Source organism: Pygocentrus nattereri, chromosome 21 (genome assembly GCF_015220715.1).
Source record: "Pygocentrus nattereri isolate fPygNat1 chromosome 21, fPygNat1.pri, whole genome shotgun sequence".
Lineage (NCBI taxonomy): Eukaryota > Metazoa > Chordata > Actinopteri > Characiformes > Serrasalmidae > Pygocentrus > Pygocentrus nattereri.
In genome coordinates, this window is record NC_051231.1 from 29,210,049 (window position 1) to 29,225,073 (window position 15,025).

Below are 15,025 nucleotides of genomic sequence, written 5' to 3' on the forward strand. Positions count from 1 at the left end.
CGTATCTCCATACATGCCATTTTTAAGTTTTTTACATAATATGCAAACATCTGTTGTTCTTTACATTGTTTGTAAATTTCATAATGATCGGATGAAAAGAAACGGCAACAAAATGACTTGGAAAACGTGACTTATAGTAAAAGTAAAGTGCATTTTTTCCTTCTCTGGTAAAGTTACCATTTTGGAGAGACAAGATTTTGTTCCGACAACATCGATATTCATTTTAGGCTGCAATGCCCTGTTAATGTTACTCAAATATGTTTTCAGAGCCATGTGAATGCAGTTGGTGGTTAGGTGCCTTGCTCAAGGGTACTTCAGTCACGTACTGTCGGCCAAGGGAATCGAACCGGCGGCCTCACAAGGCATCACAAGGCTGGTTCCCTAACCTCCAGCCCAGATTTGGCCCATTTTTTGACAGTGCAGTGGCATTAGGTGGTAAGTTGCTGCTGTTGGAGACTCACTGGGATACTTTAGTGTAAGCAAATTTGTCCCTTATGTGTCCCTTATGACCTCTGAAGGTGGTCTGAATGATCATAAATAAGTGTTGTAATGTGTAAAGGTAGGGTAGGTCAGGGCATCAGGGTTCTGTTGAATTTGGTGCACATTTAGTGCAAATGTGATGAACTTCATTCCTGTGGGTAACAAGAGTAGCCAATCAGACTCATTGTTCCTGACGCACAAGAGTCAAATTCCTCGATTCGCTCAAACTGCTCAGATTAAACAGCCATTAATATTGAAACAGTAGACAGTAGCGCTGCACAGTTCTCAAACCTTAAGCCACGACCTTCCTAAAATGTAGGCTGTTCTTCATGGAGAAGCACAACACTGCTTTAAAGAAATGAAACAGTAATTCTCACTGGCTCTGTTGGTATGCAAAGATTTTTGACAATCTGACAATCAAAACATCCCGATTATAGATTAAGACTGAGGTGTTTATGCTCACTCTGCTCAACCATCTGATGGAAAATCTCTGTTTACATGCAAACTCCATGTAATCTGATCCAAAATGACATGCATGCATGCATAGAGTACAACTTAGTGTAGATGTTTTCATGACAATATCCATCACATGAGTCCAGTCAGAGTGAGATGAGCAGCAGTGAGCAGTGCTTGTGTTTTTAACTGCTTTAAAATGTCAGAATAAGGAAAACGTCCTTCACGTGTCCTTATTAAAGAAGGCCGAGAGGAAAACATTGTGTTCTGAGACACATAAGCTGGATGTCCGTCCCACCACGAGCATGAACTTCGTCTCCTCTGTAGACCAGTTTCTGCTGTGCCATGTTGAATGGTATAAACTTTCATTGTGACGTGAGCAGAATATACTTAAGCTTTTCGATAGGTAGTTTAATCAGATACACGTGTTTATATGGTTATTACTCTTATATTTAACGGATAATCTACAGGTTTGCCCATCTCGTTCAGTTGGTTAGGAACTGCATTCTGAATGGCTTCAGTCATACTAGTCTAGTCCGATAGAGGTGTAGAGAGCATATTCTATTCTGATTGAGCTATTAGTCAGATTACAGCACAGAAATCCATTCTGCAGTGTGGTAACTGACTGATCTCTCTCCAGACGCAGCCCTTTTTAACAAACCAGCGCTCCAAATGAGGACATTTTGTAGCGTAGATAGACAGCAATCATGCAATGTTGATAGCAGTAACAGGCCGTGGGGTCGGCAGTTAGGCTGCTGAGCGCTGCCACACAGGTTCTCCAACAACTCGGTGTGTATTGCTGCGTCTTCAGTCACACAGTCGCTCTGTTTTAGCCTACAGTGACAATGTGATATCACTGGCATAGGAGATTTGGTGTAAAAGTCTGCCCCCCTTTTTTTTGGGCCAGTGGTGCTCACAAACTATATCATCTTCCACTCAGAGATCTGTGATGAAGTGCACCTGAAAGTCCCGCTGTCTCCGAAAATAAATGTGAGAAGTGTCTCTCGCTTGCCAAACTGGAGTTGGAGAAACTTGCTGTAGTTGTTTCTGCACTCATTTGTGAAGAAAAAAGAGCAGAACATAATCTATTTTTAATCTTTTTAATTCAGAAGGAGATCTCCTTATTACAGCTGTATGCAAAAGTTTGGGCACCCCTACTCCAATGATGTTTTGTTGATTTAAAAATAAGTTAACACGCTTCTGGAGGGTTTACTGTAGAATGACTGTTTATTTACTGAATGTGACATAAAATGTAGCCTGTGCTAAAGTTATGGCTTATTGTATATTTGTCTTATATTTATATGTTTTTTTCCAATAGAAATAGATAGAAATTATGCAAAATTATTCCAAAAATACCATTTAGTGAACCAGTTAGTGTTCTCTCAAAAATGTGTCATTTGCATATGACTGTATATGTAATTTGAGATCACTTTAAAAATCACTGAGTGTGTTTATGTGCATGTAATAATCCTCTAACTGCAGAAACTCAGATTTTGTCAGGAATCCAGTTCACGTGCACTTGAGTCATCACATAATGGGGAACTCTGGATCCACACGAGTCAGACAGTAATCAGATTGCTGCTTTGCAACCAGCCAGTAAACTCACAGAGGAAGACGTGACATAAATGTAGCACAACGTCGTGCTGCGGCATCTTTTAAAACAACATCGTGCAACTTTAGCTGAAAACGTGAACATGCATCATCTAGAAGATGAAGAATATTTAAACCCTTCATTTCGTCAAGAATGTATTTGGTTTCAGCGTCGCTCCAAAAGTGTTTTGCTGCGTCTCGCGATGAAGCTGCTCGCTTATTTTCGGTACCGCGGTCTGTCTCGCACATGCGCAGGCCGAGAAATCCGAAAGAAATCAGAGTAAGAGTCTCATGCACTGAGAAGTCTGATCACTGAGCAGAAATCAAGCTCTCTTTATCGGTTTTCTTAATCAGACTTCTAGACCTTACTCTGATCTAAGAAATGTTCACATGACCATTGGAATAATCCGATAACTGCAAAAATCCGATTATGATCGGATTATTCAGCGCATGTGAAAACACTCGATGAGATCTGATGAGGAAGGACAAAGGAGACTAGTCTCTGCTGCTGCTCAGATATTTCTCCTGAGAACAAAGAGCTTAATAATCCCACTTGTTGGCTTTTGAGTCGTAGCAAAGATCTCAAGATGGTCAATGTGTTGTGCTTCGATCTGCTGATGTTGAAAAAGGATGGATGTTTATGTGCAACTGAACTAAAGATGTGAATTTCTCTAGGAACTCTCACTGATCTCATATTTACTGTACTGATGCAGTGAGTACTGTACTTTTTTGTTTAAACTGAGCGGCTGGCACCTGATTTTCCTGTCTAGAACTAGGCTGGTCAGCAAGCTAACAGGCTAAAACCTAGCATACATACAGGCTACACAACTCCATCATTAATGTATTTGGCTTGGATTAAATACTTATTCTTATTCCCTGTAAAATGACAGTATAAAAGTCTAAAGAATGTCCCCTGAATGGCTTACACACTTCAAATGTGCATTTTTTTCAGTTGGATCTCACTTAAGCTCAAACCCAGACTGAATCTCAAAGGCTCTGTACTTCCTAAATAATGCAGGCTATGTAAGTTTGAAAATTCTACAAAGCTTCTACAGCCAAATAATACACCATTTGTCAAGTATTGATGTGGCTGAGTCAGGGTGCAGGAACCAGTATTTAAATCCCTACGTGGTGCAGTATGTAGGGATCAGGGAGCCATTTGAGATTCCCAGCATAGGGGGAAAGGGCGGCATTAACTTTTTGCTACGAGAGACTTGCGGTGGTAGTTTGGTGGCTAAAAAGGACATATAAAGCAAAGGTTTTGCATTAAACAGTTATAATATTTTCATAATTATAAAACAAAAAGTTAAAAACTGTATGAAAGGACAGCTGGAATGAAACCTCGTATCTCCATTTTTGTCATTTTTCAGGTTTTGAGATTATTTGAAAGAACTTGTCGTCCTGTATGTTGTCTGTAAATTTAATGATGAATGGACCAAAATAAATGAACCAAAATGACTTGGAAAGACGTCTGGTTCCATTGACTTACATTAAAAGCGGAGTATGTTTTTTCCTTCTCCTGTAAAGTTCTCGTTTTGGAGATACGAGGTTTTGTTCCGACAACAGCGACATGTTAGCGGAAGAATGAACGAACGTTCTTCTCCACATTGACAGTCCATGGTTGCTTGGCAGGAAAACCATCCTCCAAAGGTACTACATGTCTTGGTGGAATACTTGTTTATTTTGATTTATAAATAACAACTCAAATTCTTAACTGAAAAAAAAAAAAACGTGTATTTTATCATATTTTATATCTTTATCATTATTCTGCCATTTCATAAAAGCCATAAGGCTCTCAAGGCCATGCATTACTGTGATTGCATCACAGGAAAAGGAGTTCTTAGGCACGACGTGAAACGGCCTTGTGTATGCTGGAGCCGTCAAGAAACTGGAGACAGAAGAAAAAATGCTCAGTGATGAAGAGATTGCAGTGTTGATAAATGACGTTCCTTCCCACCAAAACATTCTACAGTGGTGAAGACGAGGAAAACAGAGCTCGTGAAATGATAACATGGACTACTACTGTGGCCACATGACTGCACGTTTTGCTCTGTATCTTCTCCAGCCCTGAGAATTCAAACACTGGGCCTCTTTCAGCATTATCTTCTTGAACAGCTTCTTCTTGAATATGTTCTTGAGAAAGGTCCAAAGAAAAAGTCTACGCCAGCTTCATGACGTGGTCTTAAACCTGAATTGTTCACACTTTTGATTGCATCCGATTGGTGCCTGAAACCGTGTAGCACCTTAGTACCCAGAGTCTCCAAGCCGGAGTTAAGCAGAAGAAACAGTCTGTTTTTGAGGATCTTCTCCAGTCTATGACTGGAAATCCGTACTAAAATTGTGTAGCATGCACTTGGCTTAGCCCACCACTCGAGCTTCAGCGACAGCTATTTTAAGCCACCCAGGTTACTAGGCCTCCTTTTTTAAGTTACAAATAAAAAGCAATATTATTTTTCATTATGTAGGCTCCAGTAGCTGTTCAAGAACATCATATCATTGCTAACGCCCCCCTGATGTTGTGCTCAATCTAATTTCGCTCACCAGTTGAGTTCAGCATGAGCAATAGGCCAGATTTGAGCTGGAAAAACACATTCGACTGAAAGAGTCAGCTCTGCTGTGATTTTATTTATTTATTTATTTATTTTAGAGCTGAGTCTTATTTAGCACTTGAAGCACATGTTATGGAGCGCAGAGCACAGTTGAGGTGTTTAATCAGCGCAAAGCTGTGTGCAGTTTGCAGAGAAGGCCCACAGAAGACTGTTGTTATCTGTAAATGAGTGTTATGAAGATATTCCTCTGAAAGCCAGAGGGGATACACTGAGTGGGGTGCAACGATCCAGCCAGCAACCGTTGGAAAACACTAGAGTGAGTTCTAATGTCTTAATGATAATCTGGTTTCGTCTTCACTCTCTTAGGCCTAATTATATCAAGCCTTCAAGCTTTATTTGCTACATTTAACCAGAACGAACACAAACACAGAGCTGCTCTAAGTGGTCAGGTGTGTTCCCAATGAAACCAACGTAGACTCCCAACACCACACTACAGTGCTCTGTGTCAGTGGTCAGCAGTTTACGTTTGAGGCCTATGTAGCTGATGACATCAGTTTTTACACAGCAACTGCCATACGGACTGTCCATGTCATTCCCATGCTTTAATTAAACACCAGGGATCTCCAAACCTGAAGAAAAATCTGGAACTTAAACCTCCTTGAACTTATTTCATGTTGTTTTGCTTAAATAGAGGTGATGCCATTTCTCTGAAGACCATTTGTTATGAACAGTTTGGAAAATAGAACAAAATCTGGCTCGTCGGATGATCGAAAACATCACCAAATTTGATAAATTAGTTATTTAATTAATTATTTTTATACCTAAGAGGTGAACCTTCTGAAAATGAAAATAATAACACTATAGGAAAACACCTCCTAAAATGGCATCGTCACTGACACTATGGTAACTAGCAACAAGACATGCAGGGATCCAAACATCCTTTTCTTCGACAAGGCTACAGAGCAAATGCTTGCATCAAAATGTTCAATGTCCAGTTATTATTATCATTTTTTTTACATTAAATGTGTTCATATTTAGCTGGCTGTAACTGGCTTGAAATGAACATGAATGGCTCACAATAACAGGCTAGGTGTTCAATTACTATACTAAATTATAGTGAATATTTTAGACTGGATCCTGCCGCAGCAAGACTTTCCATTGGCTAAATGGGCTGAGCTTGAGTTGCCTTCAACAGACGCTTTGCTATAAAAATCATTAGCTAAATTTTGGGATCTGAGCCATAATGCCATTCCTACGTGAATTTTACTCCTGAAACAGCGTTCTGGCCCATTTACACTGCCGTTTGTAAGTTTGCTTTAAAACTTACAAGAATAGCCAATGCAAATGTTGGATAGAGTGTAGGTTTGACCCAGTTAGCATCACTTACTGGTATTTCTGAGTTCTCAAAAGTCACAAAATCACCATATTCACCATAAAATATTCCGTTTATAGTTATTCAAAATATGAATGTTACTGGAGTTAACGATTTTTCCAGTATCTACCCATTTCACCCACCCATTCCCCCACCCATTCAACCACCCAGTCACCCGCCCATCCATCCACACATCCATCCACCCATCCAACCATCCAACCACCTACCCACCCATCCAACCACTTATCTACCCATTCACCCATCTGCCTATCTATCCACCTATTCATCCACCCTCTCAAACAACCATCTGATTCATTCGTCCATCCGTCCATCCCTCCATCCATCCATTCATCCATCCATCCATCCATCCATCCATCTCTCTACCCACCCATGTAATATGTCCAAAAGTTTGTAGACACACATGCTTGTAAACAGTTCTTTTGAAATTAGGGGTATGAATAGAGCACCCCCCCTTTGCTGCAGTAACAGCCTCTAAAATGGTGGAACACTGCTGTGAGGATCTGCTTGCATTCAGCTGCAAGAGAATTAGAGAGGTCAGCTAATATTGTTGGATAGTTAGTTCTGTCGCTCCAGCTACTCCCAAAGGTATTGACCTCCATCACTCAAGAGAACACAGTTCCACTGCTCCACAGTCAAATGGGTGGAATTTGCATCCTTCTAGCTGATACTCAGCGTTGGTTATTGTGACCTTAGGCTCATGTGGTGGCTCCAGAGTGTCTCATTCTATTGTTTAGTGCTTTTCTATGGAGATTATACTACGCACAATTGAACACGCGTCCATAATGAGGCTGGAATCTCTCATTAGAGAGTGTCTCCAAACAGTGTATAATACAGTATGAGGCATAAGCCAACAGTGGTTGAAAACTATTGTATATATTTGGTGTTTCTTCTATCCTTGTTTAAACTGCGGTTTTGTCTCCCTGCAGCCTGTCTCCTGCCATGTCGTGGTATCTGTGTTTGTGGATAGCTGTTAGCTGCCTAGTGCTCTGCCAGGCCACTCTGTACGAGACCATCCAGCAGCACCACGTCCCCCGGCCCGGCCGGAACGCCATCCAGATCCTCGGTGAGTGGAACCCTTCAGACGTTCTGTACACTCCACCCGCTGCATTTCTGCGTGGTGTCTTATTTCCTCTGCGTCTGTCTCTCTCCTGCGGTGTCTATTTTCTTTATGTCTACACTCTCTCGCTCCGCAAGCAAGCTCTATTTTCTGCTCGAGTGTCTGCCCACTGAGCAAATCAACAGCATGGTTTGAGGTGTCTTTTAAGATCTGCTGGGTACTTTTCTCTGGTGGCGGTCCGTTATGGAGATGACAAGTGTATGGACGTTTCCCTATGTTTACGTTTGCCTCAGCTTGCCTGGTCTGCTGTTATTGTTGTCAATGCTTTTTTTTATTTTTTATTTTAAAAGTGGTTCTTTAGCTCTGGGTGGAGGTTCTTTAGCTCTGAGCAAGGTCGTTTTTAGATCTAGTTTATATATAGCGTGATAATCTTTGGCTGAGGTGATGGGACAGTGATAACATGAATGCGTGTGCTATTGGATTTGGGCCATTCTCTGGTCTTTTAATGCTTTTGCTGCTTTGAAAACGAATGTGTACATTTCCACATTATTTCAATGTATAAAATCAGCACAAAAGACTGAAAGAGGCCTTAAAAAACTAGCTGTACACTTTGACCATTATCTACAAAAATGGACAAGTAGGGACAAGATTTGAAAGAATACAATAGACCAAGAGGACCGGTAAACATTTTTAAGTTGTCATGTGTAATACGGAGTAACGGAGAGGCTGCATATCGACCAATGGCCAATATTGACTGGTCAGCTGTGGATGATGTATGGCACTTTTTGTGGCGGGCAGCGCAATGTTCACATCTTTTCAACTGAAACGCACTGATTAACAACGTTCCATAGATAAGAATGAAGACAATCACGCTCGAGAGAGTTTGAAAAAGGCGTCTTCTGAACTCTCCCTATGTGTTTTTGTGTATGTGATGGTTATGTATGTGGAATGGAACGAATGGCTGTGAGTGGTACATCTGTTGTCTCGTTAGCAGCTGTTTTTGTCTGTTGCCATGTTTCGCTATCGCTCGTTTTCTCAGGTGACGTGTTAAGCATTGGGGAAGTGAGTTTCAGCCAACCTTCCGAGTCTAGCTGAACAACCCGAGTGGGAGTGTGTGCATATGTGTGTGTTCTTGTGTGCGCGTGTGCGTGTGGAGACTGTGCGCTCCGGGCTAAACTCCCCCATCAGTACGCTCTGAATGCCAGCTGCTTTGATCACCCAGGCTCTGGTGGAAATGACAATTATGCTTCTCGTTGGCTCTTTGTAAGCATTCGGCAATTAAGCGCAGCTCCAGTTTCAGTGTGGGGGGCCAGAGGGCCCGAGTCGGCGAGGTGGGTCTCTCTCTCTCCTCCCCGCTACACCAGTCCTGGAGCTCTAAGTGACACACAAACATTCAGAGCAGTTTATCAGCATGGAAGATGAGTGATAGACACTTCAAAGGAAGTGACTTTTAATTATTGGAATGGATGGAAAATTTGAAAATACCTATTGTGTGTTAATTTTATGATGAATGGACCAAAAGAAAAAGCCCAAAATGACTTGGAAAAAGTTCTGGATCAACTGACTTACATTAAAAGTTAGGTAGGTTTTTCCTTCTCCTGTAAAGTTACCATTTTGGAAATACAAGGTTTTTGTTCCAACAACAGTGAGTATATACACACACACACACACACACACACACACACACACACACATATATATATGGCTATTGAGATCTGGGCCATTATTTGGTCTTTTAATGCTTTTAGTGCCCTTAATACACTGAATTTACTTGATTCAAATATTTAAACAAATATGTACACAAAACAATATTTGCAAAAAAAAAGTATTTATATTATGATGTAAACAAGGAGATGCAGGAAACAGCATTTTCAGGAAAGGCTCTTTTATTGAACCAGCAGTAGTGGAGCACAACGGCCAGCGCTAAGGGGTAATGCAGGGAGACATGACACATGGGGAGGGTAAACACACACCCACATATAGCCCACCCTCCCAGAACCGATTTAACAACCCAGCAGGCCACATTAATAATATCCGCTCAGTAACAACTATTTACAACTAAAAGTCTCTCTGCAGGAGCCCAGTGTTTTCCCAGGAGGCTCCATGCATCCATGGCCAAAGGAACCAATAGCAGAATGCCACACAGCCCCCCATTTGAAGGTCCAGACCATCTCGTGGACCCACAAAGAGTTCGTTCAGAGTTTCCTGGGGCATGCGCTGCACCCACACACAGTCTCTATGCAGCAGGAATTTTAATATATACACCACCCTGGCAGACAAACATGCCCAGCCTGGGGTAACAGAGGGGCGCATGACTCATGGGGTGGGTAGATACACATCCCACATATAGCCCACCACACCCAGCATGCTACACTAACAATGTCCACTCAGTAACAACTATTTACAATAAAACGTCTTTCTAACTGGGAGTCATGTGCTTTTTCAGCAGTGCTGCTGGAGTTTTTAAACACTGTGTCCACTCTCTGTCCACTCTATTAGACACTCCTACCTCGTCAGTCCACCTCGTAGATGTGAATTCAGAGCCGACAGCTCATCTGCTGCTGCGCAGTTTGTGTTGGTCATCCTCTAGTCCTTCATCAGGGGTCACAGGACGCTGCCCACAGGACGCTGTTGGTTGGATATTTTTGGTTGGTGGACTATTTTCAGTCCAGCAGAGACACTGAGGTGTTCAAAAACACCAGCAGCACTGCTGTGTCTGATCCACTCAGACCAGCACAACACACAAAAACACACCACCACCACCATGTCAGCGTTACCGCAGTGCTAAGAATGATCCACCACCCAAATAGTACCTGCTCCATGAGGGTCCATGGGGGTCCTGACCACTGAAGAACAGGGTAAAGGGGGGCTAACAAAGTATCAGAGAAGCAGATGGACTACAGTCTGTAACTGTAGAACTACAAAGTGCAACTATACAGTAAGTGGAGCTGATAAAATGGACAATAAGTGTAGAAACAAGGAGGTGCTCATTATGCCTGATATGTATGTATGTATGTATGTATATATATATATATATATATATATATATATATATATATATATATATATATATATATATATATGAGCCAAACAAAAGAGGGGAAGGGCCTGGCTGCTACTGTGAACTTGTTAGTGCTCTGTGGGCAGAACACTGGGTGATAAACGATGGCAAAAAGAGGGAGGATGAATTTTTAAACCTTTTCCTCGCATGTTTTCATCAGGCCCAGCAGAGCGTGGTACCAAAGATGTATAAGTGAGAGCACAGCCTACAGAAAGTGTCCTGTGAATTATGGATGGGGTCTGTTTAAAAACAAAAAGAAATCATCGCTCTTTCCACAGACATTAGATGCCATCGCATACGAGGAAGGAAAACACTTTTCTAGAGGCTTTGAAGGAGTAAAGAGGATGAATGGAGTGCGTAGATGTTTTCTTTGTCATTAATAATATTTATACAACAGTTAGTTTGGATGGCAGAGTTGAATTGCTTGAGCCCTGTTTATGATAGCAGCACAGGCGGATCTGCAGTTATACACAGCATTAACTCTGCACCGAAATGCTACAAGTTTTCTATTTTAGCTTATATAAAAACAAAAAAAATAACTAGAATGGGAAAGTTTGTGAACGAACTTTAAGTTGACTTGACAAAGCCAGCTTGAAGCTGTTGCAGAACACTGTTCATTTTTGTCTAAAAACTCCATAGGATTTACATAGTTATTCCAGGTGGTTGCTATGCTGCTGCTATAAGGTTACCGTGGTATTCCAGCTTGTTGTTTAGGTGTTGCAGATGTTATATGTTTGCCATAATGATATTTTGATGACATCAAACTTTATGGTATGTGTCATGACTATTACCAGTAATGATAACATGACACTGTTATATTACTGCACAAAATCTGGCGGCATATAATACCTGTCACGACACATTTATGGTATGATTATCGCTGCTGTCGGAACAAAACCTTGTATCTCCGTTTTTTGTTGTTTTTCAGTTTTTGGCATGATTTGAAAACGGCTGTTTTGCTTTACACTGGGTGTAAATTTCATGATGAATGGACCAAAATAAACAACCCAAAATCACTTTTAAAAAACTCCAGTTCCATTGACTTACATTAAAAGTAAGGTACGTTTTTTCCTTCTCCTGTAAAATTACTATTTTGGAGATACAAGGTTTATATACATATATATAAAACTATTCAATGTAATCATGTAACACATTTCTTCACTATGACTTTAATGGCTCGTCTGTCATTTTTATCAGCTGCAGCTTGAGCTGCAGGAACGCTATGAGAGCAGTGAGAGTCTGTAAAGAGTCAGACATTAAATTAAAACAGGCAGATTGTGCTGAGAGTACAGTACCGACATGTTGCTAGAAGAAGACAATAGGCTCTGCTGACAGATTCCCTCGTTTCATCATAAATTGCATTCCCACCAGCAGTGAACTGAGCAGGGTTCGGTTAGAAGCGGACCGGTTCAGTGGGTTGATGCCACCTGGAATGTGAATGAAGTGACCACACTGTCAAAACGAAGCGGAATAAAGGAACAAGTTTGATAGGTCCGCACTGAACCAGGTATGAGACGGCGCCGTGAGAAGCCTCTCCGTCTCTGGCTAACTGTCTGTGCTGCGTGGTCTCAAACTGATGATGTTAAATGACTGTGGTGTTTGTATTTTAGGCCTCTGTTTATGTTTATAATGGTTATAACTTGGAAATGTTCATTCACTGTTTTTTATTGTTGGGCCCACTTCTGTTTTTTATGACTTGGTGACGTCACCGGCCCACTACAAACGACTGCCTCACTCTAAAAACAGGCTCACGGACCAGTAGAGGGTGCTGCATGACCCACTGCTTGTCTGTGGCCCACAGGTTGAGAAAGCCTCACTTTTTTTGTCATACAGGTTATTACAGTAAAGGTCATGATCATCCTTGCTCTAATGATTCTGCTACAACTAAGAAAACTAATATGTGACCTTTTGTTCGGAGCCAAATCACAATGGAAAGCGGTTTGCTAATTAACAGTTGATCAGCGCTAGACTATTCAATTACAAGCTTCAGAAATAACCAGCCTTTCACGCACAGCTGGTCAAAGGTTCACTCACTGGTTTTAGTCCTATAAGAAAAATGACTTTTCCTACGTGTCGCCTCTCCTTTCGCCCAGCGCCGGTTCATGAACTCGCCTCGTATGAAATAAAATCATGTTTTTACTAATGGCTGCATTAGTCTGTAGACCTGGACGTCGATATCAGTTGAAAGAACCGATCCAGGCACGTCTACTTTCTGGAAATTCGAAAAGCTATGAAGAATGTCTGAATTAGAATTGATTTTATAATTTTAGGAGCAGCTCTAGTTTCATTAGGCAGGCTTTGAGATAAAAATAGGCTTTTCAGCCCAGAGAAAGACAGAGGATGAGAGCGAAAGGGAAATCTAATATCAGAAAACGTGTTTGCTTTCTTGTTTCTTTCTTTTCACACACGCCTCTTTCATCACGCAATCACACTCTATTAAAGCAGGATCCGGGATTAAAAAACGGGCTCAGCTAAGCGGGAGCTGAGCGTGATGCATTATGAATATGTGTCATCATTTATTTAACTGTGGAAGAAAGGGAAAAAAAAAAAGACGCATACACTTCATATCAATGTCAGTGATAGCGTGGCGGCACGATATTAAAAGACGGCACTCTGTTACATCCCTGAAATATTCATAATTTGATGTAACTGCAGAACGACTGACCTCAGAGCAGTTACAAAGCTACTGCGCTGCAGCAGTGCGTTCAGAGTAGACAGTTGAGCCGCTGTCCACTGCAGGTAATATCACTGCCCTTGACCCTGTCCACTGTCCAGAGTGCCCCATGGCTGCCATGAATATCTTATGAACTAACACATTTATGCATCGTTGGTGTTGTCCATGCCCTGGTGGACTGCTGTAGAGACTCACAGGTAGATTTATACAGTGTGTGTGTGTGTGTGTGTGTGTGTGTGGGTGTGGGTGTGGGTGTGTGATTTGAGCTGTTTTACTCTGAACATGTGTAATCCTAAACACTGTTCACGCACCGCACAATACTGCAGGAATCCTCTTACCTCTCTTTCCCATCTCTCTTCTCTCTCTCTCTCTCTCTCTCTCTCTTTATTTCTCTGTATCTCTACACCTCTCTCTCTTTCCACCTTTCTCTCTTTCTTTCTCTCTACACATTTCTCTTTTTCTCTCTATTTGTTTCTTTGTCTCTCTACACCTCTTGCTCTCCACCTCTTACTATTTCTCTCTCTTTCTCTCTTTTATTCAGTCTCAGTCTTGTTTCTGTCTCACCCTCCTCTCTCTGTGTCCCCCTTTCCTGCTCCTTCTTTGTCTCCTTTCCTCTCTCTCTCTCTCTCTCTCTCTCTCTCTCACACACACACACACACACAGTCGAGGATGGTCTGTGTCGAGTGTGGAGAGTTGAGTCGCTCCACTGCTCCATCACCTGCTCACTCACCGGCTCCGCTCTGCTTTCCCATGATGCTTTGCGCCCGGTGGCTCCCCTGTGCCTGCACTCAGCCCAGATTGATGGCGCTCTCATTCCAGTCAGCCCATTCTGCTCTCTCAAGAAATAATCCACTACATTGACAGATGAGCCGAATGTGACATGACACAATGCTAGACTGCAGTCACTGCCTCTCTCTCTCTCTCTCTCTCTCTCTCTCTCTCTCACACACACACACACTCACACTCACACACACAAATACAACCTCTAATGGTATGGGTACAGTTCGGCTGGGTCAGGAGATGGAACTGCGGGATTTTTTTGAGGACACTTTCCTTCTGCTATTACTTTAGCCAATAAAACCCTTAAAGGAGCCACAGTTGTCCAAGGATTAGCTATGAGTTTACGACATGACCATGATACATAATGTCCTTTAGTTGTCATTTTGTTACCGCTGAATGTTGCTGTCCCTTATTTCCTCGATTAGGGAACACCTTTATGTGTTTAATTTAGCAGGTGAGAGAATAGCAATAGTAACTTGGTAGGCTAAAAGATATGGAGACGTTTTAGTTAAAATTGATGAAAGCTCTTGGGTGGAAAACTCATTTTACCCCTAAAAACTGTATATTTATGGCATCAGCATTTATATTTGGGAATAATTGGAATATACTGACCTTTTGCTGTGATGACCATGCCTACCATGTAGGTGTGTATAATATATATATCAGACCATATATAGCTGTTGTTGGGGGGGGGGGCATTTTTTTGTAATTTTTCAGTTGTTGACATAATTTGAAAATATCTATTGTCCTTTACTTGCGGTATAAATTTCATGATGAATGGACCAAAAGAAACAGCCAGAAATTACTTATAAAAAATTCTGGTTCCATTGACTCACATTAAAAGTAATGTTTTTTTTCCTTCTCCTGTAAAGTATTTTTTTTGGAGTACAAGGTTTTGTTCTGACAACAGCAATATATATATAGGTTTATGTTTGTTATTTATCCAAAATTGTTTGTACCATTTGTGATTTTTCCCCACATTTTTCAT

General features: G+C 41.4%; 1 protein-coding gene across 6 annotated transcripts in view; it reads left to right on the forward strand.

Moving 5' to 3' along the window:
* The window catches only part of tafa1 (TAFA chemokine like family member 1), a 316,569-nt gene that overhangs the window by 4,825 nt on the left and 296,719 nt on the right, over nt 1–15,025 (forward strand). For 5 of the 6 annotated variants that reach the window (XM_017711461.2, XM_017711454.2, XM_017711470.2 and 2 more), the window contains exon 2: nt 7,392–7,528. In XM_017711461.2, coding sequence (XP_017566950.1) covers nt 7,405–7,528 — 124 coding nt within the window. In that variant the 5' untranslated portion in view covers nt 7,392–7,404. Of the gene's footprint in view, nt 1–7,391; nt 7,529–15,025 lie in introns of those variants that run through there. The other variant, XM_037532283.1, reaches the window with a different exon arrangement.